The following is a 23109-nucleotide window of genomic DNA, read 5'->3' as shown; positions in this document are numbered from 1 at the left end:
TCTTAATATTTAACACCATCAAGATCAATCACACTATTTGATAGAGTTTAGAATTTTTTTTAAAAGAATTTATTCAACCTTCTAAACTCTAATCCGATCTCAATAATATGTTATTAGTTGTAATTAAACTATCGACCTTTATAAAAGCATTGTTTAATGTAGGAATGAGAATTTATCCCATATTTACCACAAAATCCTTATGAATTTAGTTAAATATCGACACAGAAAGACAACGCTACAATTACTACAACAATAATTCTTTTTTCAAATGTTGAGGTAGAATTTCACTTTATATTCGGGATAGTGCATCCAATTATTTACTCGCTATTTAAGTTTGACTTATATTACAAATAGAAAATAGAAAATAACATTTCATTTTGAAATTATTTTGGGAATATATAGTTTAACATATCGTTTTGTTTAAGATTTAGCTACATTTTGATCTAGCAAGTTGATAGATTCTGATAAAAAAAATCAAAATAAAAAAATAATTATTTACATGACTAAAAATAAAAATAAAAAAAACATAATAAAAAAATATAAATTACAATATTAAAAATACAAATTCATCATATACAAGATTAAAAGTTGGAAAAATGTAAAAAAAAAAAAGCATATACGAGAAATAAAACAACTATATAATCAAGATATGCTTAGGGGTCACAATCTACGGTGTCAAAAACTTCAAGCATCGGCAATATTAAATTAGATAATACTATTGAATTGAATTAATATAAATTAAATTTATTTAAAAAAAATCCGCACAAGAGTGAAGCATCTTCTGAGCTCAGACGTGATTGAAGTTTATTACCACCTCCCATTTCAAAAACAGAGTAAAAAATTCTGGTCTTACATTAAAAAAAAACATCGATTTCATTACATTTTTCTCCCGTAAAGATTCTTCAACCAAAAGTACGCATATATATGCATGTACAGTACAATCGGTGGGGCGGCTAGATTCTTGGAAGAGACAGAAATGAAGCGGAGGAGAGAAGCGGAGATGGCGTCATCGGAGATAAGGTCCGCCATTGAGGAATTGTCCCTCATGTCGGTCAACCTAAAAAATGACGGCGGCATCGCCTCCTCCTCCGGCAGCGATCAACTTCCACCTGCGGTTCATCGAATTCCCATAAAGCCCTTTCTTTCTCTCTGCAACTTGCTCATTCAAGTTCTTGGTTACACTCTTTTTCGATTATTCCCCTCTCACACCAAAACACACACACACGTGCCTTGGCACATATGCTTCGTTTTTTCAGAACAATTTCACATTTCGCGAGTCCTTAATTTTATTGTGGGTGAAGATTTTTTATGACTGGTGACTTTTACTTGAAAAGGGACACTTTTTAAATTTTGGTGATTCTCACTGAAAAAATTTGCTTCTTTTTGTGGTGTGATATCAATCATGATCGTATTCTTGCAGATAAGATAGGGCCAACAATGGCGGTATTGAGACAAGACATACACCAAAATATAGAGGTAAACAATTTTATTTAAGACAGAAAATGAGCATATGGATAAATCTGTCATTTTCACAATGTGTGAAGAACACACGCATGCATCCCCATCAACTGTCTACATCGGATGCTCCTCTACGGCTAATTAACCATTCATTTTGACTTTACCACAGGATGAGTATTGGCGCCTGGTGTATGGTCATTTTTGCCCCTATACATGATGTCATTCTGTATGTTCTGATTTTTACTTCATTGTTTTGACTTTTCCATACATATTTGTATAGAGATTAGAGAAGTTTCATGTCTCTGATCCTTCAAAGTATTGGGATGTGGTTGAGATTTTAAAGAAAGAGGTCAATGAAGGCAAGGCAAAACAAGGCCCTACATGCAGTAAAGCCTTCGTTTGGCTCACTAGGTTAATTGTTTTCCCTCGTCACAGCCAACTAAAAAAAAGCCCATATTATCTTCTTTTTTTCTTTGAAGTTATTCGATATTCAATTTCACTTTTTTCTCTTTTATATTTGCACCATGCAGGTCTCTTGATTTCACTTTATGTTTGCTAGAATTACTTGTGAAAGATTTTGAGAGAAATATGGAGCAAGCCGTGGAAGAGTCTTATAACACAACTTTAAAGCCATGGCATGGTTGGATTTCTTCCGCTGCTTGTAAGGTAACTTCCCATTATCACATCCAGGGAATGTTACAGAAGATAACTTCTCTGTCACGACCAGACCAACTTTTCGTTTGCCTTAATATCAAGATTCTATGGTTCATGTGATCGGATCGAAACATAATACATGTCGGATAAATTTGAAAATATAAGTACTTGAGATTTGCAATTCATTGCTTATCAATAATCCAAATGCAACCTGTAGATTAATTTCGCAAAATTTATTGGCAGGTAGCTCTTAAACTGGTGCCCGATGGCCCAAACTTAGTTAACATTCTTAAAAGTACCAAAGATGAAGATTTGGATACGCTTAAAGAGCAACTGCAGAGGATGATTGAATTGCTTGCCCCTGTATTGAACCAAAACCATGATATTCTGGTGAGTTTGGTGAGTATAATTAAGATAGGGAGAATCGTTAACTCATATCGAATATTTATTTTGCAGAAAACATATGGACTGGATAAGTTGAAATCTACATGAAGGAGATATCCAGGAAAAAAATTAAAATGTAGAATCTGCACAGAAAATATACGTGTAATGCATGACCTTCGATATTTGATTACTGACTACAATTGCTTTTTTTGTTTCTAAAAAAGAACAGATTGTACAGTGAAAATATGTAATAAAATTATGTTGTTTCGTGTCATCTCAAAACCACACCTAGTTTTAGGTCAATAACTCCCATTACTGTCGACACGGATTAACTTCTAGTTTCCTTTTCTTTTAATATTAGTCAGTCATGTTTATTTTATTTTATTTTATGATCAAATATAGTTTTATATCAATGAATTGGCTCCACCAGGAGTTAAAGACATGTCTGGCTTTTTCCTGCAAAATCTTTGAAAATTTAAGCAAAATCTTTGAAAATTTAAGGGAACTGTTCAAAGATTAAAGATGCTCTATTAATTAATTTAACCCAAAAGCTAGCCCAGATATAGTTAAAATCCGAGACCGGGATATGAATCCAGCCCAGATTTTAAAACATCGGGCCTTTTTTGCAATCCGGTTTTATGTATAGTATTTCAGTCGTGGCAGATGCATGAATCATGATCCGTAAAAAATAATAAAAAAAAACGAAATAATTTTTTAATTTTATAATAAATGATCCGTAATAAAAAAATTGAAATAACTATTTAATTTTATAATAAAAGGTGTAAATTTTTGAAATTGAAATAAACCGCAGATGGAAATGAAGAAATTGTTATTATATTATAGTAAATCATGTAGTTAGGTTGATAAGTTGAACGTGTTTTTAGATAAATCGAAAATTATAGCATATAGTTAGTATATGACTGTATTTGTATTTCATATAATGGTAAATATTAGATAAAATATTAAATTATGTTTTAATTTTTATAATCCATGAATATGAAAAATAAATGGATAATAATGAATTATTATTATAAATAATTTCAAAAATAATAATTAATCGTTACTCCCTTTAAAATAGGAGTGGAAGCATTATCAATTTATTTATTTCATTATGTTGGATAATTTTGAAAAATACTATTCTACTTTAATTCAAATTCTTTATCTAAATTAAAATTTATATGAGTAATTAGTAATAATTAATTAAATTAATATTTATTTACTGGAGTGCGATTCTGATTTGTCTACCAGAGCCTGTTTCCTCTGGTCTTTAGTCCTACCCGAAGCGATTTGTTCGATACCGTTGACAATTTTCTCTTGATTTCTAATATTTCCGATTATGACATTCAACCCGAATTGAAGTTTAGAGGTAATCTAAGTTCCTCGTAATTTTTTTGGACATTCTTCAAATTTCCATGCTTTCGTGTTCTTTTGCTGAATTTTTTATCTGGGCTCGCTTCTGATTGACTGTTTTCGGTTGAGAATGATATTTTTAGTTTTGATTACCTTTTCTCGATTATCCCTCCAGCTTGTTCGTGATTGATGTCATTTTTTGAGTGGGGATGATTTAAATTTCCGCATGATGTTGAGATTCAATGGTCTGTTTCTCGGATATCTATGCCTTTTTCTGTTATTATTGTGTTAGATTTCTGTAATCTATGAAGACACATTTTTCATTTTCGTCTAGTAATAGTCCCAAGTCGTTCAAGACCTATCCAAGGGGTGATTTTGACTTAGAGTCTGGGATTGGTAAAAAATCAAGAAGGCACAAAAACAATCCTTTGAGAATGCTAAAAGCAGTTGGGAATAAGATTCGACACTATTTCAAGCTTCACCCCACTATGCTCTTCTTGATTTTCTTGTCGATTGGGATGACAACCCTTATTATATTATCTATGCATGAGGGCCGGTTTAGAATGATGTTTAGTTACGGCAAATTCAATGAGAATGTGGAGAGTTATCCCTTTCATAACTTTAGAAATCTTGTAATGGTAGCTGGCCATTCGGTTTATACGAGTAGTAGTTGTGAGAACGTTGATAAGGAGGATGCTTGGTATTTGGAATCATATCAGAGGCATCCAGGTCAAGCTGCTACCTTTATAAAACATATACAAAATGGAGTGGAAATCACGGGCAATGATGATGCAGCATTGCTCTTGTTCAGCGGGGGTGAGACTCGGAAGAATGCTGGACCAAGGAGTGAAGCTCAGAGTTACTGGGTTGCCGCGGAGTCCAAAGGATGGTTTGGTGAGATTTTGCAGTTGTGCTTCCCTTATTTTATTGATGATTTAACATGTTTTGAAGCTTTTGAAATGATAAAACCTTTGAAATATGATGCATTCTGTGCTAAAAGGCTTAAAGCAAAAGAGTCAAAAGGTTGAGCATAATGTATGACATTAAAATTTTAGATAATGTGAACCATGAAATCTGTCATGTACATAAATGGAAAGTGAGAGAAGTTAATTTTATTTTAGACCTAGTCATACTCTAATATGTTTCCAATTTGTTGTTGGCATACTGTATGTATTTTTCTATGTTATATAAACAATGGTGTCGTTAATTTTAGACTTCTATGAAGCCATTCACTTCGAAATCTTTTGCCTTGTTGTGATATGTTGCTTGAAGTACACAGAGCATCAGTTACCTCATTGTTGAACAGGAGTTTGTTTCTTTTATCATGAGTTATTTTGGGATGCCTTGTGAATTTGAGTGGTCATAGGCGTGTTTGGATGGGTATATGAAGCAGAAGAGTCCAAGTAACATACTTTGTTTCGATAAATTATACATGCATCTTGTATTCAAGTTATTTTCTCTAAAAGAACGTGCAGCTGCGTACATGCAATGTGTCAGATTTTCACTTAGAAGTTTCCTTTTAAAAGTGGCAGAGACTAGGCTGACCCAATTGAATTTTTGAACTCAAGGAAGTAAAACTTTTTCTTTTTAATGAAATTTGAAATTGTTTTGAGATTATTTTTCATCACTTAAGTTTAGCTCCAAAGATTTGGCTGTTGCACTGATCAGGTGCTTTCACAGATGTATCCCAAAGTTTTATTTTGTTAATCATCCGCGTAGCCAAGCATGCTATTCTCAATACTCAACCATTTGTTTTACATTTTTCCCCGAGATAGAAATTGGTAAAAAAAAATTGAAATGGAGTAAGGACTACTTATAATTTACTCGTTGGTCAAAGACATCTAATTTGTGAACTTGGCAAATTCTTTATACCATAGGTGTTATATTAAGTTGACATTTCTTTTGTGAATAAATATGGTTTGATGTCAATTATATGCAGATCATGCGTGAAATTGACTATTCTATGTGGTAAATTCTGCAGGCAAGCAACATGAAGTGAAAGGGAGAGCACTTACTGAAGAACATGCAAGGGACAGCTTTGAAAATCTTTTATTTAGTGTTTGTCGGTTTCGGGAGCTTACTGGCACGTATCCTCATAATATAACCGTAAGAACACAATATTATTTGCATTTTCGGTTCTCTACGAAGCCTGAAGATTGAATTTTGTTAAGCAATGATGATTACTCATAAAAGCTTGATGTTTGGAGTGATACATAGCAATGGCTTATATATTATAGCAATGGCTTATATATTCGTATTTTTGGTTTTTGAATCGATGCGTAGGTTGTAGGCTATGATTTTAAGGAGGAAAGGTTTGTTCATCTTCACCGTTCAGCAATTGGGTTTCCCGAATCGAGGTTCCTGTATTCGGGCACACCATCTACTCAAAATTCGAGGGAAGCAGCATTAGAAGGTGAAGCATTGGTAAGATCTCAATTTCAAGAAGATCCTTATGGTTGTTCAGGAATTTTGCGTCGGAAAAAACTTGGCCGTGACCCCTTTCATCGGTCTATCCCATATCCTAATGGGTGTCCAGAAATTGCTGGGCTGTTCAGATATTGTGGGACTGCTCCATATCCGGGCTCTCTCCCTTGGAGTCTATAAAATTTTTCACTGCTTGTTTATCTTCCTTTTTATCTATAAGCAATTTGATACCCAGGCTTATGTTTCTTGCTTGCCTGCGATTATCATAGACAATTACGCCGTTTGAACACGAAAGTGGTCGGTGGGCTTGTCTCTAAAGGGCTAATTTCTTATTTTTTGACAAATTTTACAAGTCCTTGTTGTATTCTTGAAATTTTCATTAATTTTGGCCATAGTCTGCAAGCGTTTCCCTCAGTTTTCTTAAAAGCACGCGTGTAACAGTATGTTTTTTTTCCCCACAAAAGTCGACAGTAGAAAAATATGCGTAAGGATAAAAAATTAAGGTTGGTAATATATTATCCAATCTATAGAACTTATTCGTCCCAAAGCCTTGACACAAATACACTGGTGCACTAGAGATCACCAAAATACTTTTTCTTGATTAATTAAGCCATGAAAGGGCAGCCTGAAGCAGAGGGAGTTTTGTTTGCTGATTCATCATATGTTTTGCCCTTCATTAAACCTGACAGTAATTCTCCACGGTCACAGAAGATCTCAATCTTCACAATCTTGGAGTTTTCATCCAACTGTTACTCCAACAAAATATCTCAAACGTTAGGGAAGAAAATCATAATCACGTACTATTGTGCTATCGATTGAAAATGGTAAATTTACAAATGCACTTTTCCATATTGTGTAGTCTATTTTTCAAGAAATGTGATTACCTCAAAAACCCCAGTTCCAAATAACTCAACTAATTCTCCAGTAGGTTCGTGCCCTTTGAAAGGACCCTCCATGTAACCCCAGTGCCTGAACTTGTAGCATATCACCGGAGGTCCCGAATAAACTTGAAGTATCTCAAGAGCGAATCCACGAGGAAATGTGGTCTTGAATGCCGTCTGGGATGAATCATATGTTTCTTGATCGGGGTCGTAAAACCTCAACGATGGTGGCAATGAAGTTTGTAGGAACACATTGTAGCCTCCACCAATCTTTTTAGCTTCTTCAACAGTAAAAAATCTTTTGCCTGTCACAGTAATATTTATTCGTTACGATGACTTAATATGTGTGTATATCATAGAGTAGATGTTTATGTGATAATGGGTTATTCCAAGAACCGGCCTACCATTGATACCGATTAAGAACTTCTGAGGGTCGAGTGTTTTGTAATCACGGGGATCGGCCTTGTTCACCCGTTCCATTTCCCATGTTTTCACAAGATTTTGAACCTGTTCCTCAAGTGATCCCACGGCCCATATCTTTCATGCAAAAATCACTTCAAAGTTTTTCTTTCTTAAAACGAACAAAAGACACTTGATTGTTTGAAAACACACCTTAGTCCTGCCTTCTTCGAAGAGCTTGTTGACGACTTCGTAGTCAGGAGGACCCGCTTTCCAATTTGTTGTCCTTAAATCCTCTTCAGTCAAGTAGGATCTGTATTTGTCTCCTCCGTTAACACTAACTTCCGCCATTTCTAATTTTCAACTAGAGTTTAGGAATCTTAGAGGAGAAAGACTCCCGCTGTGTGGTTTTTATCATACGATAATAATATTAAAAAATAAAAATTCAAATCTAAATGGCCCACGTTGAATAATTTTCAATCCCAGCTGCCTGCAGGAGCAAATTATAAAAATAAAAATCTAAATGGCCCAGCGTTGAATAATTTTCCATTCCAGCCGCCCAGAGTTGAATAATTTTCCATTCCAGATGCCTGCAAAAACCAATCTGCATCGTTCAATGATTTTCTTTTCAAATAATTATTTTGGTTTTCGGAGCATATTTTTATCCCGAATTACCCCCTCGACAAAACTTTAGTGCCTCTTAACGCAAATCTGTACATTTGGTTTTTTTGGAGTTTAGTTACATTTTATATAAAATCATAAACACTGATATTGAAAATTTGTGGGAATATTTTGTTATAGTTTGTTATTATTATTTAGATGATGTGTGCTTTTTCAAAAAGTAATAATGCAATTATATTCACTATAATAATAAATTGGAGAAATAATATGTATTTGTTAAATTTTAAAAATTTGACAATATATTATAATTATGTTTATATTATAAATTTAGCAAAATATATTTTTATTAAATGAAAAAAAATATTTTTTTTTCTATGTTGAGTAAAATATTTTTATAAAAATCAATTAATTTCACAAAATAGGACACACAAGAATCTTAAACTTCATGAATACTATATATATAAATATATATGCCCGTGTATCAAGTTCTAAAAACATTTCTTTTGGTACATTGTACATAGTATCATTTACTTGCCGCCTGTCTCTCCAACGGTAGGATACTCGATAATAATGTTCCAAATAATTTAGGACACAAAATTAAGGTTTCTATGTCACTGGCCTTTGACGTAAGCAGTGTTCTAAGAAGTGGCAAGCAGTATTCGGGTGATCACCTATTGTGTGACAACTAGGGTTGAAGAGGGTTGCGGGTGATCATCGATGCGATGAGGTTGCACAGATAATAAACAGCTTTTAATTTGACAGACTTGTAGGAGACTAGAGCATGAATAAACTAATATTATCTCAGGATGAGTTGAATTTCAAAACTGTTCAGGTATGAGACTGTGTAATTGAGAATGACTTAAAAGATTTGTTATGAACTATTCACATCAAGAATGTGTCTATTTTTTTTGGAAACTAATCATATAAGAACTCCAAAGTTAAGTGTACTTAACTTGAGACAACTATGAGATGTCTTGGTACAATGAAGATAATCGTCGAATCTGAGACATTAAACATTTTCTAGCGCCTAGGCGGTTTTTATTTTGTTTGCCTAAATATTTAATTTTCTTGTTCATCCCCATATTTCTCCAATAATTCATTATCAAATTCTAACTCAAAATTAACGATTACAAATTGATTGTAAAATGTGCCAACAATCTTTTCTAAAAAAATTGCATATTACATTAAGCAACCACCTAAACAGATTGAAAAATTGGAGCGGTGATCGACCGGTCAGCTAGATGCCGCCTAGGCGAGGCTTCTTAAAACATTGGAAAAGTGGTACCAAGTGTGTCAAATAGTAATCCACCTTAATTTGTTATAAAATAATAATGTTATTGATATTGCGAGACTGTATTATCCAATCCATTGAATTTATTATATTCATATAATTATGCAAATAATCAAACACAAATTAACATGCGAATGCACGAAATTAAACCAAAATGCTTCTTCTTGATCAAGCCATAAAGGGGCAGCCGGAGGCAGAGGGAGCTTGGCTTGCTGATCCATCAGATGTCTTGCCCTTCATTAGAGCTGACAGTAATTCTCCACGGTCACAGAAGAACTCAACCTTCACAACCTTGGAGTTTTCATCCAACTGTTTCAAAAATTGCAACCAAATATTACGTAAATAATTATAGTAAAAAAATATCATATAATATATAAATATTGAGCTTCGTAAAACAATTTATATATTGTGTCGCACATTCTCTTATAATCGATTTATCAAGAAATGTAATTACCTCAAAAACCGCAGTTCCAAAGAACTCAACCAATTCGCCAGTAGGTTCATACCCTTTGAAAGGACCCTCCATGTAACCCCAGTGCCTGAACTTGTAGCATACCACCGGAGGTCCCGAATAAACTTGAAGTATCTCAAGAGCGAATCCACGAGGAAACACGGCCTTGAATGTCGTCTGGGACGAATCATACGTCTCTTTATCCGGGTCGTAAAACCTCAACGATGGTGGCAAAGAGGTGTGTAAGAACATATTGTAACTTCCTCCAACCTTGACAATATCTTGGAGCGTAAAATACTTTTTGCCTGTCACGTAAATTTCACTTCAGATGATCATTACCTAAAACACCTGTTACATTGATCAACGTACCGTTGATGCCGACAACGAATTTCTGAGGGTCGAGCGTTTTGTATTCATTGGGATCGGCCTTGTGCACCAGTTCCATTTCCCATGTCTTCACCAAATTTTGAATCTTCTCCTCGAGTGATCCCACGGGCCATATCTTTCCATTCAATTAATAATTAAAAAAACAATTCATTCATTGAGTCAATCTTGACCAATATCATGTATTATTATTATTATTATTATATAGAAGTAAAAATAACCATCATATATAAATTTTAAAAACAGTTTTTCCAAAAACCAAAAATTACACAACACACGAACTATCTATCATACACATATATTAATCAGCATAACTTACATTAGTTCTGCCCTCTTCGAAGAGCTTGTTAACGACATCGTAGTTAGGAGGACCTGCTTGCCATTTTGTCGTTTTCAGTTCCTCTGGAGTCAAGTAGGATCTGTATTTGTCTCCTCCAACGTTTGCCATATTATGCTCAATATATTATGCCAACTGCCACAAGTTAGGAACTAATTGTTGAGGATGGCTTTCCTGTGCGGTCTTTATATAATTGTTGGAGTCAAGTAGGATCTGTATATTTCCCTGTGCGGTCTTTATATAAGGATGATGGCTTTCCTGATAATTAAAAATTTTAAAAAACGACCTTTGAATTATTATGAATGACAGGTCCCAAGTGGGCATTATTCAATGACTGCGCAGCCACCAAACGTTGAATCTCGTTCGTTTCTCAAAAAGCATCGAACCTGGGTCATAAAAAGACACGAGTAGTACCACACGCTCTTTTTATAACCTTACTTTTCTTTTTTCTATATATTATTTCTCGAGATCAGTTTTGAAAATAGAACGATGGAAATGATTCTTTACGAGTAATATGTACTATTGGCGGGCGGCCCGGAGCGCCAATAGTACATAACCTGGTGATAAAGCCACCAGGAGTACAGATTCTGTTTTAGCAGCTTGAGCTTATTTTATTCATGTTAAAATTCACAATTATTACGAGGGTCCATGATTTTTTACCTTTGTTTTTCTATATAATATGAATAAAATTATTATTATTTTTATTTATAATTCTCGAAATTTTGAAAATAAAATGATGGAAATTATTCTTGAACAAGGTCTAATACTATTGGCCGAAGTGCTAGTCTAGTTAGGATTTTTAATAGGAATAGTTTCGTCTCGGACAAGGAGCCGCAAATAGAGAAAAATAATCAATAGCTCAAATGGTAAAACCTATTGGATAAGGGAAAACCTATGACTAGGATAAAAGGATTTTTTTAAAAAATAAAAAAATATTTCAAAAATAATTCAAAGCACGGATGCTCCCTTATATTATTATTATTATTAATTTATTATTATTATTATTATTATTTACTATTATAATTTTTAATAATTAATTTAATTCGAATAAAATAAAAAATATAAGTATTTATAATATATGTTAATTATTAAATATTTTGTATTATTTGGTTGGGTGATTGAAAAATTAGAGATATGAGAGGATTGCATGGAGAAAATTAAAGAGGTATGAGAGGATTTAATGAAGAAAATTAAGGAGAATAAAAATAGTAGTTTTTCACCAATACATCAATAAAATGTTTAACTTTAGCATATAATATCGATAAAACTTACGCTGTATTATAATATTTTCATTCTTTTATTAAATTTACATTATTTATTTTTTATTTAAACTAATACTAATAACTGAATTTCAATCACAACATAAAACTAGAACAATATGAAAGTATATTTATAAATATATTATTATTATTATTATTATTATTATTAATTCGAATGAAAAATATAAAAATATAAATATTTATAATATATGATAATTATTAAATATTTTGTATTATTTGGTTTGGTGATTGAAAAATTAGAGATATGATAGGAGTGAAGGGAGAAAATTAAAGAGAATAAAAATAGTATTATTTCATCAATACACCAATAAGAGGTTTAATTTTAGCATATAGTATCGATAAAACTTACGTTGAATTATAATATTTTCATTATATTCCTAATTTTACATTGGTTATTTTATATTTAAGCTATTATTATTAATTAAATTTCAATCACAACATAAAAATACAATACTAATCACAACATAAATATACAATATTAATATATTATATAAGTGATTATTAATGCTTGCTTCCTTGCTTCCTTCACTGTTGGCTTCTTCATTTTTATAGATTGATTTATTTAATAAATCTATTAATAATAATAAATCTAGGTTTTTTTTATAAATTAATTTATTTTTTGATTGTATTTAGATTAGTATTTTTTAAATGGAACAATAATTTAAAAATAAAATATCCGAAAATCCAATGAAGGGAATAAAAATCTAAAATTAAAATAACATGAAATTCATGAATTTGAAATGATATGCGCCATGTAATCACTTGAAATTGCTTCGAAATGTATATAAAACTGCAAGGAAGGAGATAGTGAAATTTAAAACATATAATTAAAATATAAGTTATTTTATGCTAAATCGAGAGTGTTTTGTTTTGCCTCATATTTCAATATCATTAAATAATGTGAGTCTTTTATATTTTTATGAAAGTTACATATATGTTAATGATATAAAGACTTAATTTTCTCTCTTCAATCCTCTCATATCTCTAATTTTTCAATCATCTAACCAAATAATACAAAATATTTTAATAATTAATATATATTATAAATTTTTATATTTTATATTTATTTAAATTAAAGTAAATAATAATAATAATAATAATAATAATAATAATAATGAGCATTTGCGCTTTGTAAGCATGGATTAAAGTAATTTTACACAAAAAAAATTATTTTGAATTATTTTTGAAATATTTTTTTATTTTTTAAATTAATTATAAAAAAACCCATAAAAGGGGCAAAGTATTGGTAAGGATATAAAGAATAAAACTATATTTAGCTGGTTTAAATAAGAAAAAAATTGTAAATTTGATCTTATGACTTGCTAGTTTTTTCATTTTCATTTTTGTTGTCGTTCAAATTTTAAAATTTTCAAACTTCGAATTGCTCAAGCTCGAATATATTTTTTTCGAGCCGAATTCAAGCCTTAATTTTTTAGCATTTGCATCTCGATTTTGTCCACTAATTTTTTTTTTTTCAATTTTAATCATTTTTCATTTGAGTATTGACATGAAGCCGAGTTTTGATGACGTATCACAAAAAATACCGACGTGTCCGATGCCACACGTCAACATTCAAGTAAAAAAAGATGTAGATTAGTGGATTAAGACTACGAATTGACCGATAACATGTCAAAAATGAAAATCACGCAAAAAAATAAAAATAGGGAAATTCTTACTTTTGTTTTTAATTAGGCTATTTGTTTCTCCAAAAATCAGGTACTTCTAGAACAAAAATTCTACCATTTTTTTTTTGGTAAACGAAAAAATAAAAAATGATATACTATTTCCATTTTCCCACATGTCAAAAGATAATAATTTTAACGATTGTCTTAGGTAGTGTTTGTAAAAGTTTATTTTAAGTATTTCCTAGTTTCTACGTACAATTTCCAAATATTTCATTTGTTGGAAACTTGAAAACACTTAAAATAAATTCTCACAAACACTATCTTGATCATTCATCAAACACAAGTGGAATGTTATATCTACAACAGCAAAGCCAAAATCTAGCTAGCTTGTTAGGCACATGATTATGATCGGTAGCAACCTCTTCCAACCCACCCAAGTTCATTCGAGGTTCCAAGTCCGCTCCTACAGCCAGATGCATATATCACACCACAGAAACAAGAGATATAACGAAAACCTATTAAAAATACTTCACCGTACCACACACCTCAGTACATATGATGTAGTCTCGTATGCTTGTTTTCATGTCATGTGGCAATGATCCCTTGAAGGCTCCAAATGATAAAAGATTAACTTGAATGTCAAAAACTTAGCCAAAGGTGTCTTAGCCATAGGTTTGATTGGTGCCAACTTATTCTTTTTCACTGAATAGAACTGCACAAGGCAGTGAAGGGCCCAACTGTGGCTGAAATTCAGAACCACCAGATAAGGATACCCGCGAATCGATCGCGTAGAATTTCCTATTACAAGGAAGGAATGATAGTTTTTTCTCTATGAAAGTAAAACAGAATGTTTTAAATCAAATACTCAACGTGTTAGATTGACAATAGCTCACGCTGGAGTAATCAAGTTGCTTAGATAAACCTGAAATAGAACAGAAAATGAATAGAATATATTGTCGAGTGTGCTCGAAAGAAGGATAACTTAGGCATATGCCTACTCAAATTAACTTCCCTTCGGCCCATAAACCCCAAGAGCTTCACAAATCATTGTAAAGCATGTAAATAGCTTCCCCAAACAGACACTCGATCTAGCCAATTAATGACAAAAAGAAACAACCAAACACCGGAATGCTCTGAAAACATAGTATATACATATTGAGCAATGCCAATACTTCGCAGCCTGACAGAAGTCGGGGCGAAGCTGCCATTCACTTTAGAAACAATTCAATGGAAAGGATGCTGGCATCATAGTCTGGACTTAATTTTCTCGAACAGAAATGCCACATGCAGGGGTATAAATTTTTTTGATGCAAACGAAGTACTAGCTGGAATAAACTTGAAAAACTAACAAAGATAAGTGAAATGGTCGAGTCAAGTGAAGTGGTAATTAGATGATCTGCAAGCATATTTGCTTAGCAAGTCTAATGTGTATGTCAATTGGTAAACAATTCTAAGCGGATAACTAAATATCATTTTCTTTTAATATAAAAGTGCGTAAATCAAGTAGACATAAAATTTATTAATATTAGAGTTTTCCAAGCATGACAATACATATTTCTTGTTACAGATGGATATATATAGTGTTAGATGTGTTTAATTTATTGAGATCATTCACAAGCAAGAGATCTGAGTCTAGTTTTTGTTTGTAATCCACGAATATTAGTTTGATTTAGAAATTTCTGTTTTATATTTATATATGTTCCATTTTGGTTTCTGCATGCTTATTTCCATATCTGATTGAAGCATAAGTGTTATTAAAGATATTTTGAGAAATTAGAATTATGAAACCTTGACTTATATTAATATATCGTTTCCTCGTGCAAAATAATTTTAAGTAACATAAAAGCTGACTAGCTAGTGACATCATTTTATATTTGTTACTATCTCACAGTATGTTAATTTATTTTATTTCGTTTTATTATCCTTATATCTGTGGGACTCACGTGCGATAATTTGAGACAATAATATAAAGATAAAAATATAAAACTTGACATCGAAATTTACGTGAAAAAACCTCTAAAAATTATTATGGTAAAAACTACGGGAAGTATGAAAAGAATTCGGTTATAATATTTTTATGGTGTACAAGCACTCACCGTGTTTCCAAAAAGAACGCATATTCTTTTAGTACATGAGAACAAACAACTCAAAAATATTATAGAACTAAGTACTCAAATACTATAAGATGAGAGAAAGAACTCGATAAAGAGATGATTTTAAATGAAGAGAAATATCTCTATCTCGTCTTCCATTCTAAATGCTTCCATTGTCATTTGACATACAAAGTTACCGAATCTCAATAATGATGACATCCAAACACCACCATAAATACATTTAATACATTTATTATGTTACCGTCTATTTCTTTGTCAACAATAGCATCTTCGGCGAAAATTCTTCATCACACGGCCTGATCATAAATGTGCGTGTGTATGATTAACTTCCTATATACGCTAACTTCAAACTAATTAACAGATCAAGACCATATAGGGCGACGACTCAGAAACCAACCATTTTTACGAATAAATCGCCAAGTTATTTCTCCATCATTTCGTGCACTATATTTTATTCATGACGGAGACAATTAATAATACAATTAAGTCGCAGCATTAATTATACTCTCTCAAATTATTTCTCACCACATAATTAATTAACATGTCCAATTTTGTTTATTTACTATTTGCACTCCTATATATGTTATAGTATTATATGATTTTTGGAAATGGTATATATTCGGTATTTTTTCTTTTATTTTCAGCATGATCTAGATTGAGAAAATAAATATTTCGCTAATTTATTGAGAATTAAATGGAGTGCATGCTTGGTTTTAATTCTTATTATTATAAAATAGAATTTATTACATAACAATAAATTATTCCGATGATTGTGGGGGCAAACAAAAATAAAAATAAAAATAAAAATAAAAATAGATAGTAGTATATATATTTCCCTTATTATAAAGTAGATTTTAGAAATAGAAACAATCATATATACTTACCCCTAGGTAGCTTCTAGATATTTAAGGATCCAAACACCTGATTTCCATCATGAAATTAAAATACATTTAAAAAAAAATTAGAAACATATGGATCACAATACTTCCTTAAATTTTTTTAATTTCACTTTAATTTTTTACAGTGCTCAATATATACTTTACATGATACCAGCACTCTAGTTGTCTGAATTTCTTAGGATCCATCAAGCAAGAAAGATGAGTCACATCTCGCAAGGTGATAGATTATCCCAATTGATCAGAGATTATTTTGAATCCGGTGGATCAACAGTAACAGATCCTGTCTTTTATCTTCCTTCCCAAAGTTCTCAATTTGATGATGATCTGCCAACTTATTATTATTCCAGTTTGCAAGTCAGTATCTATCTATAATCTATCTATCTACATACACACACATACATGAATTTTCATTGTTCTTTTTGTTCATATACACATGTAATATAAGCATGTTTGTGTGTTCTTAGGAAATATTGGAAGATCACACAGAAGCAGAAATTGAGATTTATACAAAAGTTTTGATGTACCTGAGAGATGTGGATGAATTAGGTTTGAAGAACATCAACAATCTCAGAAAATGGATTGTTTACAGATTGGAAATGGATAATTATGAAGCCCATCTTTGTCAGACTTCTTGGTCTACTCCTTTTGATTGTCCTTCAGGTTCAATATTTTCTCTCTACTTGTATATCTACACATAATTCCTCTTCAAAAGGGCTGGTTAATTAAAAATTATTTTTTTAGAAGGGAGAATGGCTTTGTTACAATTATTGGTCAACCCGAAACTTTTTCACAAACTCAAGACTTTGATGTAGGTAAACAAACATGGGAAAATCAAATTTCCAGTAAAGGGTTTTAGCTGGGTTTTGCTGACTTTGGGTATCGGTATCTAATGATATTGATCAAATTTCAAGATCATTAACTTTCACTCACCGCATTATTATATATCATTCACGGAAAGATTCACATAAAAATATTCTTTTAAAAAAACCTGAAAAATAAATTTTCAGAAGCACCTCTGAATTGAAATATATATATAGAAAACCAAGTCTCGATCTCTATCTATATTTTTTTAAAAAATTCGTTCCAGCAAAATTTTAGAATTAAATCAGACGCTATATATATCGTCTGACTAATTTGCTGTATATTTGCAGTCTCTTATTACTTTCCTGGTAACTACGAATATGTTGAAGTGGTGATGATAGACAAAGATGGTGGCAGTGAGCGAGAAGTCAGATTAATAGTGGACTTAGATTTCAGGACGGAGTTCACATTGGCGAGGCCAACACCAAATTATGAACAACTCAGAGATGCCCTTCCTTTGATATTTGTGGGAATTGAAGAAAAAATAGACAAGTTGGTTTCTTTGGTTTGCTCAGCCGCCAAACAGTCTCTCACGGAGAGAGGATTACACATCCCCCCATGGAGAAAAGAAAGCCACATGAAGTCCAAGTGGCTTTCCACAAATCGCAAAAGGGTTTCTTCTGCAGAATTCACGAGTTGCCTCTCTACATACAATATGACTCAAAATGGCAATGCATGTGTTCTTGATTTTGTTCAAGTTGATCTGCAACTTGAAACCCAAAGCTCTTAAGGATTTTACTTTTACATATGACGATCGGAAATACAAGAACGTCGCCACGGTTACAAGAACTGAGAGTTTTATATTAATGTTTTTTTATGATATATACAAAAAAATTGACTTACCCAGATTCGGTCTGGTGAGCAAAAATTATTCTGTATTGCTTGGTTGACGCAAAGCGATATGTATATATATGTTCTTGGCTCTTAATTTATTGGTTGATAACAGTGATTTGGCTAAATTTTCCAAATCTTCAGGTATTCTCTCATGTATTGTTTTACTTACAATTATGACCGGTTCAAGTTTTTTATATTAATTTATGATAAAAACTTGTGTGAGACGGTCTCACGAGTGGAATTGTGAGACGGATATCTTATTTGGGTCATACATGAAAAAATATTATTTTTTATGCTGAGAGTATTACTTTTTAGGGTGAATATGAGTATGGTTGATACATCTCACATATTAATATGCGTGAGACGGTCTCACACGAGACCCACTCTTTATTTATTGGCGGTGTCTCTTCGCGTCTACGAAGCTTCAAGTTTCAATTGGATATTTTAGGCAGGAAAGATTGTGATCTCAGATCTGTACATGTGTATTAACAGCATGAGAGGGTTAACATCAACCAATTACCCTACCATTGGTGTGATTTTTATTTTTTATTTTGGTCAAAATGTATAATGTTAATTTTATATGATTTGCTTTAAAAATAATTTTAATAACTCAAAATGTTAAATTGCGATTCATTAACACATACATATATGGTTGTGTGACACGAGCCTCGATCAATTGGAATATTTTCAATTAAAGAAATATAATTAAAGAGGTTACTACGAAATATTGTTGAAAAATTATTCTAAAACGCGGAAAAATGTACGATATAATTATCAAGAATTGTCCACTTGCAAGCTGGGGCTGAAGGGGCGGGGTGTTGCTTGAGATAGCTCATAGAAAGTTTTTGAGTGTGAACACATATCATCGCTATTTCTTAATATTATTTAACAAAACTGCACTCTAGTATATTTCGCCCTATGTGATTGTGACATGTTATCAAATTTCAGTCTCGATTCTATCTCTCCGTTATTTTTGCAATTTTAATCATTTTTCCGACGTGACACATATGTGGTGTCTGTGTGGCTCCAACATGACGTTCATATGTGCAGTGTCACATCACTCACACTTCTGATGAAAAATAATTAAATTATCGAAAATTAGAATATAAGACTAAGATTAGAAAACATATATGACCAAAATTTCAAGCTGGGGAAATATACAAGATTAATATTGCAGCTTTATCTTAACCAAGGTAGAATCCTAAATAAAATAGAATTATATAAAAATCTACTATTAGTTGTAAATAACTACTAGATCCCTAAAAGATAAAATAAAGAAATGTCTCTCGATGAATCAATAGCCATTTTTCTACTCAAGTCTAAAAGTTTGATCTAAATTACGAGTTTTCAAACATTTTTCTCATGAAAATACAAGAAAAAAATCTTGGTCTTGTAAAATAAATTCTTATTGAAAAATCTTAATAATTTTTTTTATTCATGGTATGTAACTTGAATTCTTGGCCTAAGTTGAAAAAAAAAAAATCAATTTACAGTAAACCAAATGGTCAAACAGGAACGAGTGACCTGAATTCGTTCGTAAATTAAACACTCACTGAGCTTCGATTTCTAGTCATGCAAAATATTTTCAAAGTCGAATTTTCCCGAATTGATTTGAGTTGGTAAGAGAGAAAGACAAGACTCACGAGACTTTCCCCATCTGAGCCCAAAATCGAACATAATCAATCAATTTTCTTATTTAATGTTTCGATTTGGCCTTATCCTTGGGACACCTACGAACTAACTACCAATATTATTATACCTTATCCACCATCTTTTTTGTCTTATTACATTATAATAATAATAATAATAATAATAATAACTATTATTATTATTATATAATTAATTATACCGTGTTTAGACTATGGAAGTTCATTAAATTATAAATTAATTATGAGATAGGATGTTACGCAACGCAAGCCACACACACACACACACACACACACACACACACACACTTATATATATATATATATATATATATATATATATATATATATATATATATATATATATATATATATATATATATATATATATATATAAGTGTCTGTTCAATTCGTTTGGTAGGGAATTTGGGGGCCATCATAATGGTACCTTTTCTATTTCCAAATTTTTTATTAATCTGAATCTTGAACTGAGATGTGCAGCAAATTTTATTTGAAAAGAACATTTATGGATTAATATTTCTCAAACAGCTACCAGGATACTATGGGGATGTATACTTGCATCTCTTTTGTTAATGATAAATGTGATAATATTTCATACATACACATACATATACATAACAACTACCGGGTGTGAAAGTATTATCAAACTACATTAATTAATTGATCGAAATAGTTAAATTCCTAATTTGTTTTGACACATTCAATAAATAAACTCAGTAGAACAAAGCCAACTAAACTGTAAAGATTGTGTATGTATATTTTATTTAAGAGATTTAGTATTTTCAATGTTTATATTAGAGCTAAAAATGAATTTGAACAATGAAAGGGTAAGAAAATCACAATAACGCAGCCATTGAAGTATTTTGTGTTATACAAAATGAATGCTGAAACAGAAACATATACAAAAACCAACGAGCTAGTACAGCGAACTAAACAGTAGCACAATGCATAAAATAAAGCAAACCGATGCCTGTATGTAATATGGTGTCCTTAAAACAGATTCGTCCCCTCCGGTGTGCTTCGAGGATGAACTTAGACGTCTGTTTCCCAGGATACAACGGAACAACCAGCAGTACCTCTAGTCCAACATTTTGCGAATTGTAAAATACAGCCGGCAAGGTTGGTACAGTGATTTTTAAGCCCATCTAGGGACGCTTGACATTAGAATGGCATCGTCCAACAAATAGTTGGACACGAAACAAGCTCCTATCACAGGAAAACCTTCTTGTACAAATAAAAACCAGATACCGTGCAAATTACAAGCACCTTGATATGGTTTCACCGAAGAATATCGACCTCGAACCGGGTAATTTTGTCTAATAAACTTGATTTTAGCTGGACCTCTGCCGAGCTAAGCGATATCTCGATCAACCAAAAACAAAATAGTAGATGTCATCATCAATTTATGTAACAGGCGTGTGGGGTTTCGATACAATTAAGAATTTCACTGTCAGTAGCTGGAGTATGTGTGATCTTGAGTATGTTAATTGTACGCGTCTTACAAAAGTTGAGGGGCGAAGGTAAATAAATTTCAAGCTACACCAGTGCTGCTTCGAGCAATTCTTTGAGCTTCTTCAAGATCCTTCAGAAACCTATATTTTTTACCACAGAAAAATTTAAGGACAACTTCCGTGTTTTTATAAACGAACTTTTCGTGCAAGTATGGTGTGCAGGCTATATAAAATAAAATTTCGAGCATAATTTGTAAGAGGTGGATACAAGCTGAATTTAATTGAGAGGGTCATCAAGGTTATTTATTTAGTTATTATATTAATGATACCTTTTCGAATTGAGAACTGCAGTACCACCAAGAATGAAACGAATCCCAGAATTTGTGGAATTCAATAACGCAACAGAGCGTGCCTCCTCGTAAGTAGTCCCACCAACAATGAAAATTACCACCTCTTGTGGCCTGAAAAAAGATAATGCTGTAGAGATTCAGGATACAGTAACTAACCATATACATGTCAATGGGCTTCAGGAACGCAGCTTCATACAAATAACATTATTAAAATCCCACCTGGCTTGCTGGAAATGATTTCCAACATAGGGGTAATCTACATCTCTCAAACGCCCTTTGACAAAGTTCTCCATTGTCTGGAATAGCAGAGGCTGATGCTGAGTATACACGTTCTCCACCCCCTGAACAAGCATGCAAATTTATATTCAGTATGTTCAAACACCTTTTTAATTGAAGTGAGATAGAGAGATTTCTAGACCAACTTTGATGCCACGGGCCATGTTGAGGGCATAATTTAGAAGATCTCGGTTTCCAAAAAGATCCCCAGTTCTCTTATCAACTCCAGCTTGCTTGAGCAGGAATTGCACAAGCTGTCAACCAAACAGAGAAGGGTGAGCAATTTTTTAGAACAATTGACCGGAAAGAAACATATATTTTCCTGCCTAACCGAGCCCCTGGGAGATTCAGGCTCCACGTGCTATGTCATACCAAGATAACACGAGCATTCAAATGTAAAACAAGAAATAACCCAAGAACTAGTATCCAAAATATCTTTAATTCGTAAAAGTTAAAACCATATAAAAAAAAGCAACAATTTTGCATAGAAAAATATCGGAAGGTTTAACTGACAAAAAACCCAGTAGGTTCATAACATGAAGGATGATACAAAACACCTGCTGAAGATCAAACCCATGCAACTGTGAAAAGCCCATGTTGGTGAAGTTTATGTAATGAAACCACTCCAATCCCACCAAAAAAGAGAAAAACATGATATACGAGTAGGCAATTGTAAAGGATATGGAGGCAAGACATTATGGCATTTCCACTCACTCACTGCAGCAAACGAAAGTTGAGAGTAAATATTGTATGAGACGTACCCCAGGCTTATACTTTGAAGACCGTGATGCCAATTTATTGAATAACTGCATTAGTTGGACGGGACTATCCCTCTCATATCTTAAAGCATACAGCATGACAAGGCGTAAACGGTCAATGTCAGAGACACTTCCATTATTTAAAAGATTGGTGATAGCCTGCACAGAGAAACACACAGAAGAAGACAAGAGTCCAGTAATTGAGAAGACTCAACTCGGTATTTGAGTGCTTAGCGATTGACCCATCAATAAAGCCCAATTTGTTTTTGACAGAAAGTTCGATCTTTCGAAGAACTATGTGTCGACCTTTCAAGATTCCGATCGACGTACGTCTCCGTGCAAAAGTTCATCTGATACCAT

The 23109-nt window shown here is 32.4% G+C and overlaps 6 protein-coding genes across 8 annotated transcripts; 3 read left to right on the top strand and 3 right to left on the bottom strand.

Annotated features, from left to right (window-relative positions):
• Positions 1-743: 743 nt before the first annotated feature.
• LOC140808252 (glycolipid transfer protein 3-like) lies at positions 744-2770 on the top strand. 2 transcript variants are annotated; one of them, XR_012112847.1, is made up of 6 exons: positions 744-1175; positions 1421-1476; positions 1739-1869; positions 1989-2124; positions 2360-2502; positions 2569-2770. XR_012112847.1 is itself a non-coding variant. In XM_073165325.1 (6 exons), exons 1-6 carry the CDS (start codon positions 929-931, stop codon positions 2602-2604), a joined length of 753 nt encoding a protein of 250 aa, XP_073021426.1. In that variant the 5' UTR covers positions 746-928; the 3' UTR covers positions 2605-2770. The 2 variants fall into 2 exon arrangements, 1 of the variants encoding a protein (XP_073021426.1); XM_073165325.1 differs by having other exon boundaries at positions 746-1175; positions 2356-2502.
• Positions 2771-3745: 975 nt separating this feature from the next.
• On the top strand, positions 3746-7018 carry LOC140807445 (uncharacterized protein C57A10.07-like). Its single transcript, XM_073164288.1, has 3 exons — positions 3746-4740; positions 5828-5952; positions 6130-7018. The coding sequence occupies exons 1-3, from the start codon at positions 4152-4154 to the stop codon at positions 6448-6450; spliced, it is 1035 nt and encodes a 344-aa protein (XP_073020389.1). The 5' UTR covers positions 3746-4151; the 3' UTR covers positions 6451-7018.
• Positions 6742-8014, bottom strand: LOC140807447 (pathogen-related protein-like). 2 transcript variants are annotated; one of them, XM_073164290.1, is made up of 4 exons: positions 7764-8014; positions 7556-7658; positions 7155-7456; positions 6742-7016 (listed from the first exon to the last, which is right to left on the bottom strand). In XM_073164290.1, the coding sequence occupies exons 1-4, from the start codon at positions 7899-7901 to the stop codon at positions 6876-6878; spliced, it is 684 nt and encodes a 227-aa protein (XP_073020391.1). In that variant the 5' UTR covers positions 7902-8014; the 3' UTR covers positions 6742-6875. The 2 variants fall into 2 exon arrangements, with proteins under 2 accessions (XP_073020391.1, XP_073020390.1); XM_073164289.1 differs by having other exon boundaries at positions 7556-7688; positions 7764-8004.
• Positions 8015-9527: 1513 nt separating this feature from the next.
• LOC140807254 (pathogen-related protein-like) lies at positions 9528-10825 on the bottom strand. The gene is made up of 4 exons (XM_073164032.1): positions 10617-10825; positions 10283-10415; positions 9917-10218; positions 9528-9771 (listed from the first exon to the last, which is right to left on the bottom strand). The coding sequence occupies exons 1-4, from the start codon at positions 10743-10745 to the stop codon at positions 9631-9633; spliced, it is 705 nt and encodes a 234-aa protein (XP_073020133.1). The 5' UTR covers positions 10746-10825; the 3' UTR covers positions 9528-9630.
• A 5925-nt stretch (positions 10826-16750) lies between these two features.
• Positions 16751-18398, top strand: LOC140807508 (uncharacterized). The gene is made up of 3 exons (XM_073164374.1): positions 16751-16906; positions 17017-17212; positions 17704-18398. The coding sequence occupies exons 1-3, from the start codon at positions 16751-16753 to the stop codon at positions 18141-18143; spliced, it is 792 nt and encodes a 263-aa protein (XP_073020475.1). The 3' UTR covers positions 18144-18398.
• A 2723-nt stretch (positions 18399-21121) lies between these two features.
• LOC140807858 (vacuolar protein sorting-associated protein 45 homolog) lies at positions 21122-23109 on the bottom strand. Its single transcript, XM_073164818.1, has 6 exons — positions 23080-23109; positions 22753-22908; positions 22138-22245; positions 21935-22056; positions 21695-21826; positions 21122-21506 (listed from the first exon to the last, which is right to left on the bottom strand). The coding sequence occupies exons 1-6, from the start codon at positions 23107-23109 to the stop codon at positions 21446-21448; spliced, it is 609 nt and encodes a 202-aa protein (XP_073020919.1). The 3' UTR covers positions 21122-21445.

This window comes from Primulina eburnea, chromosome 12, assembly GCF_022965805.1.
Source record: "Primulina eburnea isolate SZY01 chromosome 12, ASM2296580v1, whole genome shotgun sequence".
In the NCBI taxonomy this organism is placed as follows: Eukaryota; Viridiplantae; Streptophyta; class Magnoliopsida; order Lamiales; family Gesneriaceae; genus Primulina; species Primulina eburnea.
This window is presented reverse-complemented; position numbering and strand designations above follow the sequence as displayed.

What these genes read in the sequence shown, in the direction of transcription:
- LOC140808252 (XM_073165325.1), top strand. Translation starts at nt 929, where the DNA reads ATGTACAGTACAATCGGTGGGGCGGCTAGATTCTTGGAAGAGACAGAA. An exon ending in CTTGCTCATTCAAGTTCTTG is followed by an intron (nt 1,176 to 1,420) that starts GTTACACTCTTT and finishes GTATTCTTGCAG; the next exon opens with ATAAGATAGGGCCAACAATG. An exon ending in TTTCTTCCGCTGCTTGTAAG is followed by an intron (nt 2,125 to 2,355) that starts GTAACTTCCCAT and finishes ATTTATTGGCAG; the next exon opens with GTAGCTCTTAAACTGGTGCC.
- LOC140807445 (XM_073164288.1), top strand. Translation starts at nt 4,152, where the DNA reads ATGAAGACACATTTTTCATTTTCGTCTAGTAATAGTCCCAAGTCGTTC. An exon ending in GGAGTCCAAAGGATGGTTTG is followed by an intron (nt 4,741 to 5,827) that starts GTGAGATTTTGC and finishes TAAATTCTGCAG; the next exon opens with GCAAGCAACATGAAGTGAAA. An exon ending in CGTATCCTCATAATATAACC is followed by an intron (nt 5,953 to 6,129) that starts GTAAGAACACAA and finishes ATCGATGCGTAG; the next exon opens with GTTGTAGGCTATGATTTTAA.
- LOC140807447 (XM_073164289.1), bottom strand. Translation starts at nt 7,901, where the DNA reads ATGGCGGAAGTTAGTGTTAACGGAGGAGACAAATACAGATCCTACTTG. An exon ending in GTTCTTAATCGGTATCAATG is followed by an intron (nt 7,457 to 7,555) that starts GTAGGCCGGTTC and finishes TTACTGTGACAG; the next exon opens with GCAAAAGATTTTTTACTGTT. An exon ending in TTGGAACTGGGGTTTTTGAG is followed by an intron (nt 7,017 to 7,154) that starts GTAATCACATTT and finishes TTGGAGTAACAG; the next exon opens with TTGGATGAAAACTCCAAGAT.
- LOC140807254 (XM_073164032.1), bottom strand. Translation starts at nt 10,745, where the DNA reads ATGGCAAACGTTGGAGGAGACAAATACAGATCCTACTTGACTCCAGAG. An exon ending in TCGAAGAGGGCAGAACTAAT is followed by an intron (nt 10,416 to 10,616) that starts GTAAGTTATGCT and finishes TTGAATGGAAAG; the next exon opens with ATATGGCCCGTGGGATCACT. An exon ending in TTGGAACTGCGGTTTTTGAG is followed by an intron (nt 9,772 to 9,916) that starts GTAATTACATTT and finishes TTTTTGAAACAG; the next exon opens with TTGGATGAAAACTCCAAGGT.
- LOC140807508 (XM_073164374.1), top strand. Translation starts at nt 16,751, where the DNA reads ATGAGTCACATCTCGCAAGGTGATAGATTATCCCAATTGATCAGAGAT. An exon ending in ATTATTATTCCAGTTTGCAA is followed by an intron (nt 16,907 to 17,016) that starts GTCAGTATCTAT and finishes GTGTGTTCTTAG; the next exon opens with GAAATATTGGAAGATCACAC. An exon ending in TCCTTTTGATTGTCCTTCAG is followed by an intron (nt 17,213 to 17,703) that starts GTTCAATATTTT and finishes GTATATTTGCAG; the next exon opens with TCTCTTATTACTTTCCTGGT.
- LOC140807858 (XM_073164818.1), bottom strand. Translation starts at nt 23,109, where the DNA reads ATGGTATCAGATGAACTTTTGCACGGAGAC. An exon ending in AATCATTTCCAGCAAGCCAG is followed by an intron (nt 21,827 to 21,934) that starts GTGGGATTTTAA and finishes ATCTTTTTTCAG; the next exon opens with GCCACAAGAGGTGGTAATTT. An exon ending in GCAGTTCTCAATTCGAAAAG is followed by an intron (nt 21,507 to 21,694) that starts GTATCATTAATA and finishes TAAAAAATATAG; the next exon opens with GTTTCTGAAGGATCTTGAAG.